Raw genomic sequence first — 14952 nt, 5'->3', positions numbered from 1 at the left:
AAGGTTGCAGCCGATTCTCCAAAGGACTACCCATGATACCCAAAATGGGTTCCTCCAAGGAAGGAGTATATTTGATAACATCTTTTCTTTCTGGGAAGCTGTCGAGTGGGCAAAGTCTAGTCAGCAGCCTCTTGCCATTCTTTTGCTTGATTTTGAAAAAGCTTATGACAGAGTGGATTGGGATTTTTTGAATGGCACTATGGCACACATGGGGATTTCCCAAAACTGGATCAGAGGGGTGTCCTACCTATACAGGGAGGCTAATAGCACTGTTTTAGCGTGTGGGGGGCGCGGTGAGTGTTTGCAGATTTCCCGTTTAGTGAGGTAGGGCTGTCCCCTCGCCCCTTTACTGTACCTCATTGTAGCTGAGGCTATGAGCAGGTTTCTTCGGGCTGCCCCTGGTGTTGTGGGTCTCAGGCTACCTTTATGCACGGAGGAAGAGTTTTTGGACTCTGAGTTGGCAGATGATACGGCGTTGTTCCTTGAGGCTTCACATGCTTGTTTATGTGCTTTCCGGACAGCCTTGGAGGCCTTTTGTTTGGCAGCAGGAGCTACTATCAATTGGCATAAGTCAGCTGGTTATTGGATCAGTGATTCTCCTCTTGCAAATTGGGGTACAGATGTTGGTTTTACTTGGATTGAGAGAGGATGCTCTGCCAGATACCTTGGTTGTCAGGTGGGCGTTGACATCTCCCTTGCACAACAGTTTGCTCCAATGCTCTTAAGCATTAAAAGAAAACTTTATCACTGGAGTAGGAGGAAGCTCTACTTGGCCTCTAGAGCTTTGGTGGTTAACCAAGTTTTGCTAGCCACGGCTTGGTTTATCGCTTCGTGCTGGATTTTTCATAAGGGCTGCATTGGCCGGCTTTGTCACCTTATTTGGAACTTTCTTTGGTCAAAGCTTGATGGAAATGCACACACCAGGGCTAGAGTTGCTTGGGAAACCATTATCAGGCCTAAGCAGGAAGGGGGATTGAATATCATTGACCCTGAGATGCAATGTAAGGCTTTGCTTTGTAAGCTTGTTGTTAGGGGCTTTCTTCCAGGCACTGAGCCGTGGAAGTACTTTCTCATGCAGCAGATCACGAAGTGTGTCCCTGTTCGCGGAGGTGATTGGACTCTCAGCTCACGCTTTATTTTTTCGGATGCAGTTCACCGCTCCCCTTCATCCCCCCTGGTTAGGTCCCTCCTACGGGCCTGGGACTGCCTGAAGAGTTTTTTGGTACACATCCCCCCACGTTCAGCGGAGGAAGTTAACCGGCAGCCCATTCGGTGGAATGATTTGATCTTAGATGTGCATGGAAGGCCTCTTGGGGCAGCTTTGCATATTCTTTGGGCTTGTTGGGAGACCCTATGCCCCACAGTGCTAGCTTGGAAGAGGCTTCAGAGCCTCACCGAGGTATAGAGATTGGATTTCACGCAGCATTTGAGAGGCTCTAGCCGGAGGATTGCACAGATTGATGCAACCATTCCCAACCACTGGATTACTGGATCTTTCTTGGAAGGCCGTTCATCATTCTTGGTTTGGGGTTTTTTCTGGGACAGGTGTTCCTCTTCAAGTTATGGGTCTCCCCTTGCCTAGAGAGGATGATGTACCGGTCTTTTTTTCTGTACAGGATGGATGGCAACTGGAGAGATGTGACGTGCAGGACCTTATTGAGGGCCCCGAGATTCGTCCACTCAGAGTTGTTGGCAGGTTAGGGAAGCACGTTTTTGTTGACCCTCCCCCCAAGGATGATCACAGAGAGTGTTAGCCTTTGGTTGTATGGTGGCTGCCCTATCAGGCATTTGCATTGGGACCTTGGTGAGTGGGAGTGGAAGGATGCTTGTAACCCTTTGAAAAGCATGCCTTTTTTCAGTTATATGGTGCGGAATGCCAGACATCTTATCTTGGGACACATTCAGAGTGTCCCTACTCTTAGACCCCATTGGGAATCTTACGGTATTTCGACTGACATTCAGAGGGAGATCAGCAACGAGATCTAGTAACAGATTACAATAATCATTGGTCCATCGTACAAATCTAAGCCTTTGCGTAAGTCCACAAAGCAGCAATATATCCTTCTCTTCTATGCCCTGCCCTCTTCAATAAGTGCCTGAAGTGTAAGTATGTGATCCAAGGTAGTAAATCCTCTGCTGAAGCCGGCCTGTCCATGTGCTCGGTGACCATGCCTCTCTGCCCAACGGCTCAACTCCGACTCCAATATAGAGCCATATAGTTTGGCCAAGTAATGACCAATCATGATCATCCTGTAGTTGCCTAGTACCATGGGGTCCCCACTCTTAAAGAGGTACAATGGTATGTTTTGTCGTCCAACTTGCTGGGAAACCCTCACAAATGGCACGATTAAACACATGTACAATCAGCAGAGCCAAAGTGTCACGCGCATATGAGAAGTGCTCTCCAACTAGCCCATCATGATCCTGTGCCTTGCCATTCTGTAACCTGTCTATCGCATCTAGCACCATCCACATAGTAAAACAGGTGCTGCTAGCCGGTCTAGTTCTTAGTGGAGGGGGGTGGGGGCTGTCCTGGTGCATCATATAGCTCTCTAGCATAAGCATGCCATGCCTCAAGTGCAGTAATCGGAGTACGAGGTTGTGTCTCCTAAAACATCTTCCATGCCCTCTTGTTGTCCTTCCCCAGGAAGACTTGGTAGATCTCCTTCTCTCACTTAGCCAAGTAGGCTCGTTTCTTCCTCCTCACAAGGCGCTGAAAGATCATCCTGACCTGTCTATGTGTGAGAGTCCCAATGGCAATCTCACGCTGTGGCTATGCCCGTGTCTCACGACACTTATCATCATCATACCAATTGTTCTGTGGGGCAGTGTTTGGGGGGGGGGGGGGGGGATCATAGTGCATGGAAACGCATATGAGGCGGATGCATGTAGTACACCTACCAATCCTCTCGTAATCTCGTCGAAAGGGCTTTGCAGGTCTTAAGTAAACAAGCCATCAGATACTGCATCTCGGTAAACCCCAGCTGTCTCACGTGTAAACTGATATCTTGGGTACCTAGGTAGATGAGTGGCTGCCCCATTTCTCGAGGATCTACCTACTAGTGTGAAACTCAGGTATGCATGATCGGCTGCTATGCCGATGGGCCGATTGGAAATCGTGAAATCCCGCACATCAAGTATCAATGAAGGAGATCCCATCAAGTAGTCCACTGTGCACTCTCAAGTGTGAGAAAATGCTTGCCATAATTTGTAATCTCCCCCTCATCCTGTGCTGATCTCTACAACCCTACATCCTTTGCCGTGATCTCCCGGTACATAGCCTCATGAGTATCATACAGCTCTACCTGCTCTATGCCTTTACGTGCGTTAAAGTCTCCTAATAGTAATATGTCTCCCATGCTGGCAAACCTCATGATATCATCATATAGTGGCGTATAGGGCGACTCTCCTGATGGTGCAAACCTGGAGTTGGCTGGGGGAAAGTAGCATACCGCCACATATTGCTCGCGGAGCCCCTCTTTGCATACTCGGATCCACATGTACCTCACATCTGCATCTCTATGTACCAAATGTCTTTGGTCATGAAGCTCCTCCCTAAAAAGTATTGCCACTCCTCCATATCCTCTGGTACCTCCCCCTGTGCGTGGCTGAGGGTGGAACACTAATTCCCATCTATAACCCCGCACATCAAGAAGCCTCTTGTTTGTGCACTGATGGGTCTCCATATACATAGCAATATCACTGCGTGTGAAAGTATCCTGCATCTGTTCTAAGGGCTCCATTGCGATTCCACACCATGAATCGCAAGGTCTCATAGGCCGCGCACCGTTAGGCGGGCCTTCTATCCGTAATGATGACTCGGCCATCTCTGTATGCCGCCCATTTTCCCTCTTTCCTTGCCTCAAGCACACGCGGCATGTGTTCCTTCCGGTGTGCTATCTCTGCCGGTGTAAGGTCCTCATCCAAATAAAAAACCCCGAGGGTTTATGAGACCATAAGCAATACAATGGTACTAAGCCGTGGAAGACCTGAAAAGGAATGGAGAAAACACCAATGTATGTATACGTCCAGATAGTAGATGATTATCCTATTATCCCTCCTCAGCAAGTACCGCTCTCAAGGTAGAAAGAGGGTCATGCCTCTGTGATGGGAGCATGTCATGTCGGCGGAGAAACTCCTGCCAGATCTGTCTCTGTGTGGTGGAAGGTCTTGATGCTCAGGGTCAGGGGCATCTGGCTCGTAGAATGGATCAGGCTCTCTTGCTAAGAACTCCTATGGGGTGTGGAGCTAGAGCACAGGTATCGGAGCAGAGGCATTGGTATGGTTGATGGACTCTGATGTGGATGCGTGTACCACAAAGAAAGCTGTGATGATCCTTGGGAGGTGTCCTGTCGGGGTTGGGCGTATCTCTCAGCATGCTGCCTCAATGCTACATCCCTATGTCGTCTTGGTCCATCAAGTTCATGCTGATGCATCTCTGATCCTCGTATTCTATCACCCATGCAAGTGGCCCAAATCCCTCTCGGAAAAGGCAGTGGAATCTCCCTTGTATCTTGTAGTAAGCCGGACTGCTAAATATATAATAGGTCTCATCCTCTACCGCTACCGTGGTGCATACTCTGCATATCCTCTCCTCTTGTGGGATATTCTTGGCTGTGCCAGTCTCTATGATGGGAGGATACCCTAAGCTGGCTGCTGGCCAACCGTGATACGCAAGCATATACGCAAAGCATGTGACATGTGATTTTGTATCTATCCTGGGATTCCTATGAATCCATCCTCGGAGAGTCTCAAGAAGTGCTCTCTGCAGAACTCACACTTCTTACCGATCTATGGTAGCTACACCCATGTCCGATGTATATGTAGTCTGAGTAGATCTAACCGGATAATCCAGTTGATCTTATGTTGTGAGAGGTCGAGGTAGGGGGGATTTAGGCTGTACTAAAATGGGGGGAGACGGTCCATCTGTATGCCATGTGCATGAAACCACTCAACTACCTCCAAATGCATATAGCAGCAATGGTGGTGGGGCCGTGTGGACGACGAGGAGGGCTGTCAGCTCATTTCACCCGCTCCCTCCCCCTCTCCCTCTCCCTCTTGTGATATAACTGCATAGAGGACTCTAGTGCTAGCCATGGGGGCCGATCTCTGTCCAAAGTGTCAACATGCTGAATGTAAGTGACAGTCTGAAAGAGGGCATCGATAACCATCTCCCTCTCACGATATAACTGCATAGAGGACTCTAGTGCTAGCCGTGGGAGGCAATCTTTGTCAAGAGGGTATACATGCTGAATGTAAGTGACGGTCTAAAAGAGGGCATATATAACCAATGGGGCCACCCCAAACTCTGCAGGTATAATGTCATGTGGTACAGATGGCTTACTCCTAATCATGCATGACAACAACATCACTTGTAATGCTCCTCCGTTCAAGTCAGTCGGTGGCAGCCATGGTCATGCGAAATTGGGGTCATGTAAAAGTGATTCCAAGGTATACGTACTTTTGCACAATCTTCACTGGGCCTCTCTATGTAAGAAAGATAATCGTGAGGTGACCACATACGATGTGTTAAAGACCATAACCTTGGTTTTCCCCAAATTAACCATAAGGTCTCTCTCCTTACAAAATCTGTCCAATGCATCCAAGTATTTCTGCAAAACCTTGGCTGAATCTGAGATGAAGACAGTGTGGTTAGCATATTAGCAATATGGGCACTTTTGTCTGGGCCAATGGTGAGCCTCTACCTCCGAAACTGTCCACAAATATGGCAATCTCATCAGTGTATAGACCGAAGAGTGTAGGTGAGAGTGGGCAACCCTGTTTAACCCCAATAGTGCTACAGATATCTCCCAGGAGTGCACCATGTGCACGTACTCCTCCAAGCACTGCCTCATATGGTGCCATCCCACCCCATATCATCTCATGTAAGAACTAGAGCTCCTGCAGGCATCCTATCAAACGGGGGGGACAGAGTCATAGGCTTTGCAGAAATTCACAAAGCAGCGATACACATCGATTTCATGACTTCGCCTCCTCTATGGTAGCCCGTAAAGTAAAGATATGGCCCAATTTGGGGAAGTTTCTCCTCTGCCTAGCCTGATGCTTTGTTTCCCATTCTCTCTGCTATAAGCTAATCATGCTCTAGTATTGCTCCGTAGATCTTGGCCATTGAATCACAATAGTCCTGTAGTTACCTGATCCTTGGGGCCTCCTGCTTTGTGGATGGGGACGATGATGTTGGTGGTCCAAGAGGGGGGGAAGCCTTCACACAGTGCTCTATAAAAAAGATTTGTAAGAATGGGAGCCAATACATGGTGCCTGTGGACAAAGCGTTCCGAGTGTAGATCCTCGTGATCTTTTGCTCTCGCATTATGCTGCTTTTTGACATTGAGAGAATCGAATAAAATGATGTAGCCTGAGGGATGTGTGACATCTGAGATATACAACTGTCGTGCATAGGCTTCCCAGAGGCTAGGGTTTGTGATAGGTGTAGGGATTTCTTTTTTCCTCAAGAATGTGCCAAGCTTCTAAGTTATCCTCGCCTAAAAGAGCTCGTATAACTCATGTTCTCGTCTAGCAAAAGATGCGTGCTTCTTTTAATGAGTCTATGGAAGATGCATTGCATCTCACGTGCTAAAATAAGCCCATGTTCCCTCTCGTGTAAGAGGTGAACCCTGGTGGTTTTGAACTCTTCATCATACCACCCATTATGGGGTTGGGAGCCTATTGGCAAACTTGCTGAGGAGCATGTGGTATAGGGGAAGCTGGCATGGGCGGAGTCATGGATGATGGGGGAGAGTTGGAATGTAATGGTGGAGATAGGGAGGGATAAGTCCAAATGTGGCGGGAGAGCTGGTCCTTATAGTTCTGGTCAAGATCATGATGGAAATGGATGCGGGTTAAGGTGGTGGCAGGGGGTGCAGGTGTGTGTGGTAAGGTGGGGCATGAGATCGTGAAAGAAAGGTATACGTGGTCGGCTAGTATGGGGGGAGGAGGGATGGTGAAGTCTAGGATGTGGTATGGGAGCAGGAGACCCCATGAGGTAATCCACGGTTCTAGTACCTCCTCTATGTGGGAAACATGTAAGGCTGTCTGACTATGGCCATCTGGACACCCGGTTTCATGGCGAATTTTTTTGCTTAAAACCGCTCTCGACAACTAACCATAGGCATTCACAATTTTTAAAGAGTAGCCTTTTGATCTGTTAACGAAGTGTACCTTTTGTGTCCAGCCATGCTTGCTTGAGAATCCTTGCTCTGAACCAACTTAACCGCATTTGTTAGCTATGCTACTAGGAGGCAGAGACAGGAGAGCACTACATTTGCCGATGTACAGTCTATTATGAGATCCAAGGGAGATATCACTACCTCTTCCGAGAGGGTTTTGGGCTGTTACGCAGGGTCATGGAGTTTGAGGATCAGAGATGCCTAGGATTGTTCCTACTTGAGCTCAGGAGACACAGAGAGACCCTCTTGGCAGACAGGAGACCGAGCCATGATGTACCTAGACAGAGGATCCTGACAGATTTCTTTGGCACCGGCACCGGCACCGGCACCGGCACCGGCACCGGCACCGGCACCGGCACTGGCACCAGCACCAGCACCAGCACCAACAACCCAGCCCACACACCTTCTGATACCTCCTCCATCCGTCCAAGGGCCCCAACCAGGCTCCCAGGGAGTCACCACTGATAGAGCAGTCATCTTATGTCATGCTCGTCAGCCACGCCCACCAGGATCCCGACCATGGCATCCTCACCATCGCCAGATCAGAGCCATTATTGCTCGGCATCGGAGGCGCCTACGTCACTTCTATGATCTCTCCACTCTAGACAACCCCATGGTGGAGATATTTGATCTGAGGAGAGGCAACACTTCAACTGATCAACATACATGGATCTACTTGATATACATTTTCCAATATTTTGTACTCAGTATTTTCCAGTATTTTCTACTCAGTATCATCTAGGAGTCTTACTTACATTTCTTATAACTGTAAGACAATCAGTTTATTGTACTTTTCAATTTCATTTAGTTGTTCTCTTTGATGAGACACCATCTTCAGATGTACTCTCAGGTTTGGTCTCATAGGCCATTATGGCCTCTTAGAGACGTTAAGATATCATTTCATTTCTCTCTCTCAATGGCGTGAGCACCTTCACGCCCCCCCTCTATTCACATTGCGCATTGTGGCCAGCCTGCTGCGTACGCTGCTCGCGCTTCTCCGCCCTATTCGCGCTCCACTGCCTGATGTGCTGTGCCTGCTTGCTAAGCTACTGTCAGCTAGGTCTACAGAGTTTTTAGTGGGTGCGCCTGAGGGCAAGTCCCATAGTACCCAGGCTCCTCCAGGAGTACTTGGTTGTTGTCATGCCCAACTCATGGGTCTCCCGGGGTAATGCCTTAAGAGAGTAGCGAAACCGTCTCTAAGACTGGAGACGATGAAGATAATGACAAAAGTGTTTCTTTGTTCGAGTCTCAGAATGAGCTCGCTCCCCTCTGCTCACCCACCCTGCTCAGGCCCCCAAGGCAGCAACTAGGGGGGAATAGCCAGAATGAACCTACAAGAGCTAGAGCCATACATCAAGACTGGAGGACAACACCAAGGTGCAGGGCGAGCGGAAGAAGGTGCTGGATAGGGTCCTGAACTAACGTGAAAAACAGTTGGAAGGCCTCCGCCAAGGAGTGACAAGGCAAGAATAATAAGTTTGAAGAACTGGAGGCAAAGGTGAACCACCAGGAGGAGGAGATTTGGATGCTGAAAGAGACCCAGATGCAGCAACATGCAATGCCAGAGGCCATCCCAGTGATGATAGGGGAACTCCGGGCAGAAATGGAAACCCTAAAGCAGCTGAAGGCTGCGAGTGATAAGTTGCGGGAAGAACTGCAGACCACAAAGAAAGATTGTGTGGAGGTGATGAAGAAGCACAAACCCCCACAAAGTATCATACATGAGAATCGAGAGGAGGAGAAATGCAAGAAGGATAGGGTCCTCCATGTGCCAGGTGGGGGCTTCCCCCAAGCCAGATGCCATGATGCTTTGCCAGATGATAGGAATGGATAGGACCCCCCCTCTTGCAGATACATTGAGGGTAGGAAACGATATGACACGAGAGCGGCCTCTCATCATCAGATTCCTTGATGCCACCAACAGACAGGCCTTCTTAGACACATGGTTTGCCCTCAAGCGCACACAGGTCTACATGGGGGATGATCTCACCCCAGCACAGGTGGCACACCGGCATGAGGTGATAGTGACAGTTCATGAGGCTATCTACAAAGATGGTAGGGTCATTCTCACTGAGCACCATCCCAAATAGGGACACGAGGTCAATGAGACCAAACATGTGAGCAGTATGGAAATGCAATGGCACCTTGTGGTCGAATCCAAGAGGTTTGAGCGAGATTCTCACAGGTAGGGATGTCATTTTCTATACAGAGACTCATCAGGGCCCTGAGAGGGGTTTAACAGACATAGCCAGGTATGTGTGGGAGTCAGCTTTCCGAGGCGAGACCCGCACATCAAGAGGAAGAGTTGGTACATGGCTCACACATCAAGATACATGGCTCGGGAGGGGTAGCTGTCCTTTTTAGACCCCACCTCCGACAAATTCTTAGTAGGGTATCTTTGGGTGCACGGTATGTTTGGGTGTGGGTATAGCTTACCAAGGACAGAGTCATCCACATTGATGTGTGTTATTTTGCACCGCGCCACTGCCCTTACGCTGCACAGCATGGCTAGTCACCATACTTACCATTATATGGGGATATTATGGAGTTTCCATAGCTAGGGGGAGTCCTGCTTGGGGACTTCAACGCCAGGACAGGGAATCACCAAGTCCGACTACTTGATCTAGATGACCCTATCAGACTACAGGAGGAGCTGGAAATCATTGACACGGGGTTACAGAGATCATCACAGAACCATGAGGAGGTCACGGTGTATGGAAGACATTTCTTAAAGCTGGGAGCTGCACATGGTCTTGTTATCTAAAACTGGATGTCTCGATGGCCCTCCTCCAACATCCTCACCTCCTTCCCTTACTTAGGAGGAAGCAGCACCATGGATTACTTGATGGGATCTCCAGCTTTGGCACACCTCCCCTTCTTCTCCATCCTAGCACCCCCCTTTGAAGTTGACCATGCCTACCTCTCTCTCACTCTTACTTGCACACCACCCAAGCCCCCTGCCACCCCCCCCATCTCACACTACACCCAGGTCCATTTTGATCACAAGCTTGACCCTGTTTACTCTGACCACATCTACCGCCAACTCCACGATGTGGATCCTGTTGTCCCCCTACCCGCCCTCACATTAGAGCTCGCCACCATTCTCCACACATCTACCACCACTTCTTTCATTTGTATGCGGCGATCTACCACCAAGCCACCTTACAGTTCCATGCCCCAGAATTGTTGGTATGATGACGAATGCCGAGCCACATTCTCCCGTCTTAAGCATGAGGTACGGATCGGGCCAATCACAAAGCACCAAGCACAATGGATTTCTCAACGCCTCACCCAATGCAAGAAACGGGAGTTCTACGCTCGGAAAGAGGATGAATTGTACCGACACTTCTAGTGCCAAACTGCAAAGAAGCTTGGAGGAAACTCTGAGAACATTGCCCCCCACACCTATCATTTTCCTGGACACATGGCACTCCTATGCTCGCTCCCTCTGTCATATCTCCCATTAGCTACCTCTACCCCCACTACCTCCACCTTCATAAAGGGCATGGTTCTCAAGGCCATCCGTAGACTACGTAATGTGGGCGGGCTCAGGATCAGGAGGGACTCACTGCCAAGTACATCTCACATGCTGATTATACCGTATCGCCCCTACTAGCCTACATGTTCAATAGAGCACTTTGTAAAGGATTTCTGCCATCTTGGTCTGCTAACACCATCAGCCCCATCTTCAAAGCCAGAGATCCACGTGATCCTAATAATTACATGATGATCATGATTGGCCACACATTGGCCAAACTCTGGATCAGCGCTAGAGACGGAGCTCAATTCATTTGCAAAGAGAGAGGGATGCAAAGCCTGAAGATAGGTAGGCTTTTTGAGGAGCTACTCTACCCTTGACCACATCTTCACCCTATATGCCATCATCGAGGAGAGTAGAGCACGACATTAGAGGATTTACTGCTGCTTTGTGGATTTCCGCAAAGCTTTTAATACTATAGCCGGAGCCCACCTCCTACAGCGTCTACAGGAGATAAGAGTCCCATCTGCCATGGTTTGGAGCATCATGGCCCTCTATGAGTCTGACACTAGATGAGTGAGAGCCCCATAGGAGGTACATCGCAGGAGATGCCCTCTATCACCCATTTTTTTTGGCCTCTACATTGATGAGATCTCCAACTTCATTGACATATCAGGCGGGGCTGGTCCCACACTAGTGGTAGGGATACATACCCCCCTACTACTATATGTAGATGACATTGTCCGCCTTCTAGTTTCAGCCGAGGGGCTTCAGAGACATTTGGATACCTTACAGGAGTTTTGCACTGAGTGGGACCTCACTGTTAACGTTTGTAAAACCAGGGTAATGGTCTTCAATACCTCCCGCCCCTTCATCCAAATTAAGCTTCACATACAGAGGGGATCCTATGTAGATTGTCTCATCCTATGTCTACCTTAGTGTCACTTTCTGTGGCCCGCGCTTCACCATGCTTCACGTAGGACATGCCAGAGTGACACGGGGATATAAGCCTTGAGCTTACTTGAGTGGCAATGCTTCCACGAACATTTCCAGGAGCCCAAGACGAAGGGTTGGCTTTTTGACACCCTTGTCACACCAGCCTTGATGTGTGAAGCAACCTTATGGGTGCCAGATTTATCGGAAGAAGATTGAGCAAGTTGAGAGGCCCCAGGTCATGATGTTCTTGCGTATGATCCGCAAAAAACTATCAATCCCCAAGTCACGATGTTCTCGCGTATGGTCGACAACAAACCATCAGTCCCACACCAGATTTTCCAGGCAGAGTTTGTTGCTTCCCCGGTAGTAATGGATGCACTCTTCCAGAAAGTCACATACTTCCATCACATCAGTCACATGGATCACCGCAGGTATCCGAGTCTTGCCTTGGAGTCCTCGAGACAGCTAGCATTTGAGGGCCACTCTCTAGTATGGCATGCCTTAGTTTCCACTTGGTTCTCAGTATATGGGCTCCACAAGGACCGCCTCCTGAGTCCCACCCCTTCAGTACAATTTGGACCCTTTTCTCTAGCTCTCTCATGAGGACACCAACCGGGTTATCTAGTTAGATCTTCTCAGCCTCACTGCACATGGATCACACCTTTGGAGCTCCCACAAAAGATGCACTTCTACAGAGATCACTTCCTCACGCTCATGGAGGATGGATTCATCTAGCATCCAGGCAACCTGAGTCTTCACGTGTCCCATGCCATGCAAATTGCGATTGGGCATACGGGTTTCATCCCACTGCCTCAGAGTGTTGACAAGAAGAGCTGAGTGCGTCTTCAAAGCTAAGGAGCTCATACGGAGACCCAAGGAGGAGAAGATCTGTCGATTATGCCACACAGAGGTTGAGACAGAGGAGCATTACATATGTCGTTGCCTAGTATACTATGAAATCTATGGGAGATTTCACTAGCTGTTTCATGAGGGATTTGGCCCACTCTCCAAGATCATTGACTTCCCGGACCAGCATTGCATAGGGCTCTTCTTGATCAATCTCCACAGACAGAGAGACACTTTCTTGAGAGAGCTTCGGCACTAGCCACCCCAACCCCGCCCTCGCCAGCCAACCATCACCAACTTCTTCCGGACCCAAGAGGAGGACACCCATATAGTGGATCCTATGGACCCACCTTAGGCTGCTCCAGACCCACCTTACTTGAGAGGATTTACCTCGGACCGGCGGGCCTCCACAAACCAGCGTGCCCGAGGCCCCCTAGACATCGGCCACAGTCCCCTCATCAACTCCAGATCTAGGACATGCTCCTTCGCCATTGAGCTACCTTTCCACGTGACATAGCTACTGAGGGAGACCTCTCAACCATACTTATTAGTGCCATGCTTGATATCATGGAGAGTGGTATACTACCTTATGGGGCTTGATGCTCCTCTCATGTTTCATGTTCTTGGTATTCCATGATGAGATTTCCATGGATATTTTTGTATCACTCCAGTGAGATAGTTTTGTTTTGTTTCTATTTTATTTTCCGCTCCATGCCATTGGCATTATTGTATCACTTTGGTATCATAGGCCCATTGGGTCTTTAGTAGACGTTTAATATGTATTTCTTTATTTCAGCAGGTATTCAATAATTCAATTCAAAAGATGGAGCAAGCTGCACATGCAGTCTTCAATGTTCACAATTTGGAGATGAAGAGAGGCTTGATCAGCATGTCATGCTCCAATTCTTATCATTTGTACTAATTGTAAGAAAATTGTTGAAATTTCAGCTTTGAGAGACCATCTCTTGTATGAATTGTTGAATGTCCGAAGTTATGGAGGCTTGAAGAGCTTCATGGCTATGGTTGTGTGAGCAGCAGCAGCAAGGAGAGAGAGAGTTAGAGAGAGGAGACAATGCTCAAGAGAGTGTACTACACGACTAAATGATGTGATTGTTATGTGTTTGATTCAATGAAGTACATGTACCTTTATAGGCTACAAATGTTGCCTCAATGACGTGCTTATAGAGTAGAGCTTTCTTGTTGTAGGAACTTGATACATGAAAGCTTTGTGCTGCATTAGTTCAAGGTGGAATGCAAACTTCACAGAATATGCAAGCAGATGTTGATATGGTTTGCACCTCTCAATAAAATGATCATGAAGACATCTCTCAAATGCATGTCATATAATGTACAAGGTTTAAGCAACTTGAATAAATGGAGATTGGTATGGGACTGTGTACATAGAATGAAGCTAGACATAGTATGTCTTCAGGAACATAAGCAACATGCTTTGGCTAGCCGAATTGGATTCTTTGATGGATATTGTATGTATTATGCTAGTTGTTCTACTTTCTCTAGTAGGTGTTTTCTTGTCTTGTTAGACAAGAATCGTAGCATGTAGTTGCTTACAATGATTCGGAAGGCAGATTACCCATTTTGTAATGTATGCTCAATGGTGAGACTTACGAGTTTGCATCTGTTTATGCATCCATGTTTTCAACACAAAGAGCGAGAATGTGGTCACAATTGTAGCATTATCCTTGGTTGACGAATGCTCTCATATGTGGGGATTTTAATAACTCTCTAGTAAGAGATGATAATACTCGTGGCAATTTACACATGATTGCAACTGAAAGAGTTACTTGGCGCAATGCAATAAATCACATGGATGCACTTGATATTTGGCTAGCCATGTGTCCTGATATAAGGAGTAGTAAACCTTCCATCATAATGCTTACACTACTTACAGGTCAGCTTAACAGATGGTATTTGTTGAATGATGCTCGGATTGTTCCTCGTACATGTAGAATGTGGGTGGATTACTAATTGCAACTCTCTTATCATGCTCCTATATGGCTGAGTTTGTACTTTGGCATGCCAATAGATGATTTACAAGTATCAACTAAGAGATCATTGTCAATTAACAAGTTATTTGACACATCAGTGTTTCATTGACATGGTTGTCGATGTAGTCCTTGCTATGATAGATGAAGTATATGAAGATATGGATATTGCTTCGTACCATTTCACATCTCGTATGCAAGGGGTGATTACAAATTATGGCAAATGGTATATGGGTGAGGAGAGAAAATTTGGCAGTCGAAAACCAGCCCAAAGAAATTAGCCATGTTCGTCCCTTGTCTCCTCAAGAAGAGGACCAAATATGTTATGCCAAGCTTCAACTTAAATTAAATAATTATAGAAAGTTGTAAAAGTGCCAAAGCAAGTCTAGATAGAAGCATATCCTAGATAAGGGATACTTATCTAAAGCTTTTTTTTAAAGCTTACACGTAACTAGATAAAAATAATGCATCTCACAAGTGCAAAATGATAATTGAGAGTGGA

General features: G+C 47.6%; 1 protein-coding gene across 1 annotated transcript in view; it reads left to right on the top strand.

The window, feature by feature from the left end:
* The window catches only part of LOC147632432 (uncharacterized), a 130692-nt gene extending 116915 nt beyond the window's left edge, over positions 1-13777 (top strand). The window contains exon 19 of the mRNA XM_086807256.1: positions 13247-13777. Within this exon, the coding sequence (XP_086663382.1) occupies positions 13247-13257 (11 nt within the window). The 3' untranslated portion in view covers positions 13258-13777. The remainder of the gene's footprint in view (positions 1-13246) is intronic.
* The last annotated feature ends 1175 nt before the right edge of the window (positions 13778-14952 follow it).

This window comes from Cibotium barometz, chromosome 13 (genome assembly GCF_041138505.1).
Source record: "Cibotium barometz isolate CiBa-2024 chromosome 13, ASM4113850v1, whole genome shotgun sequence".
Taxonomy (NCBI): domain Eukaryota; kingdom Viridiplantae; phylum Streptophyta; class Polypodiopsida; order Cyatheales; family Cibotiaceae; genus Cibotium; species Cibotium barometz.
The sequence above is the reverse complement of the archived record's forward strand: the minus strand, read 5'-3'. Positions and strand labels throughout refer to the sequence as shown.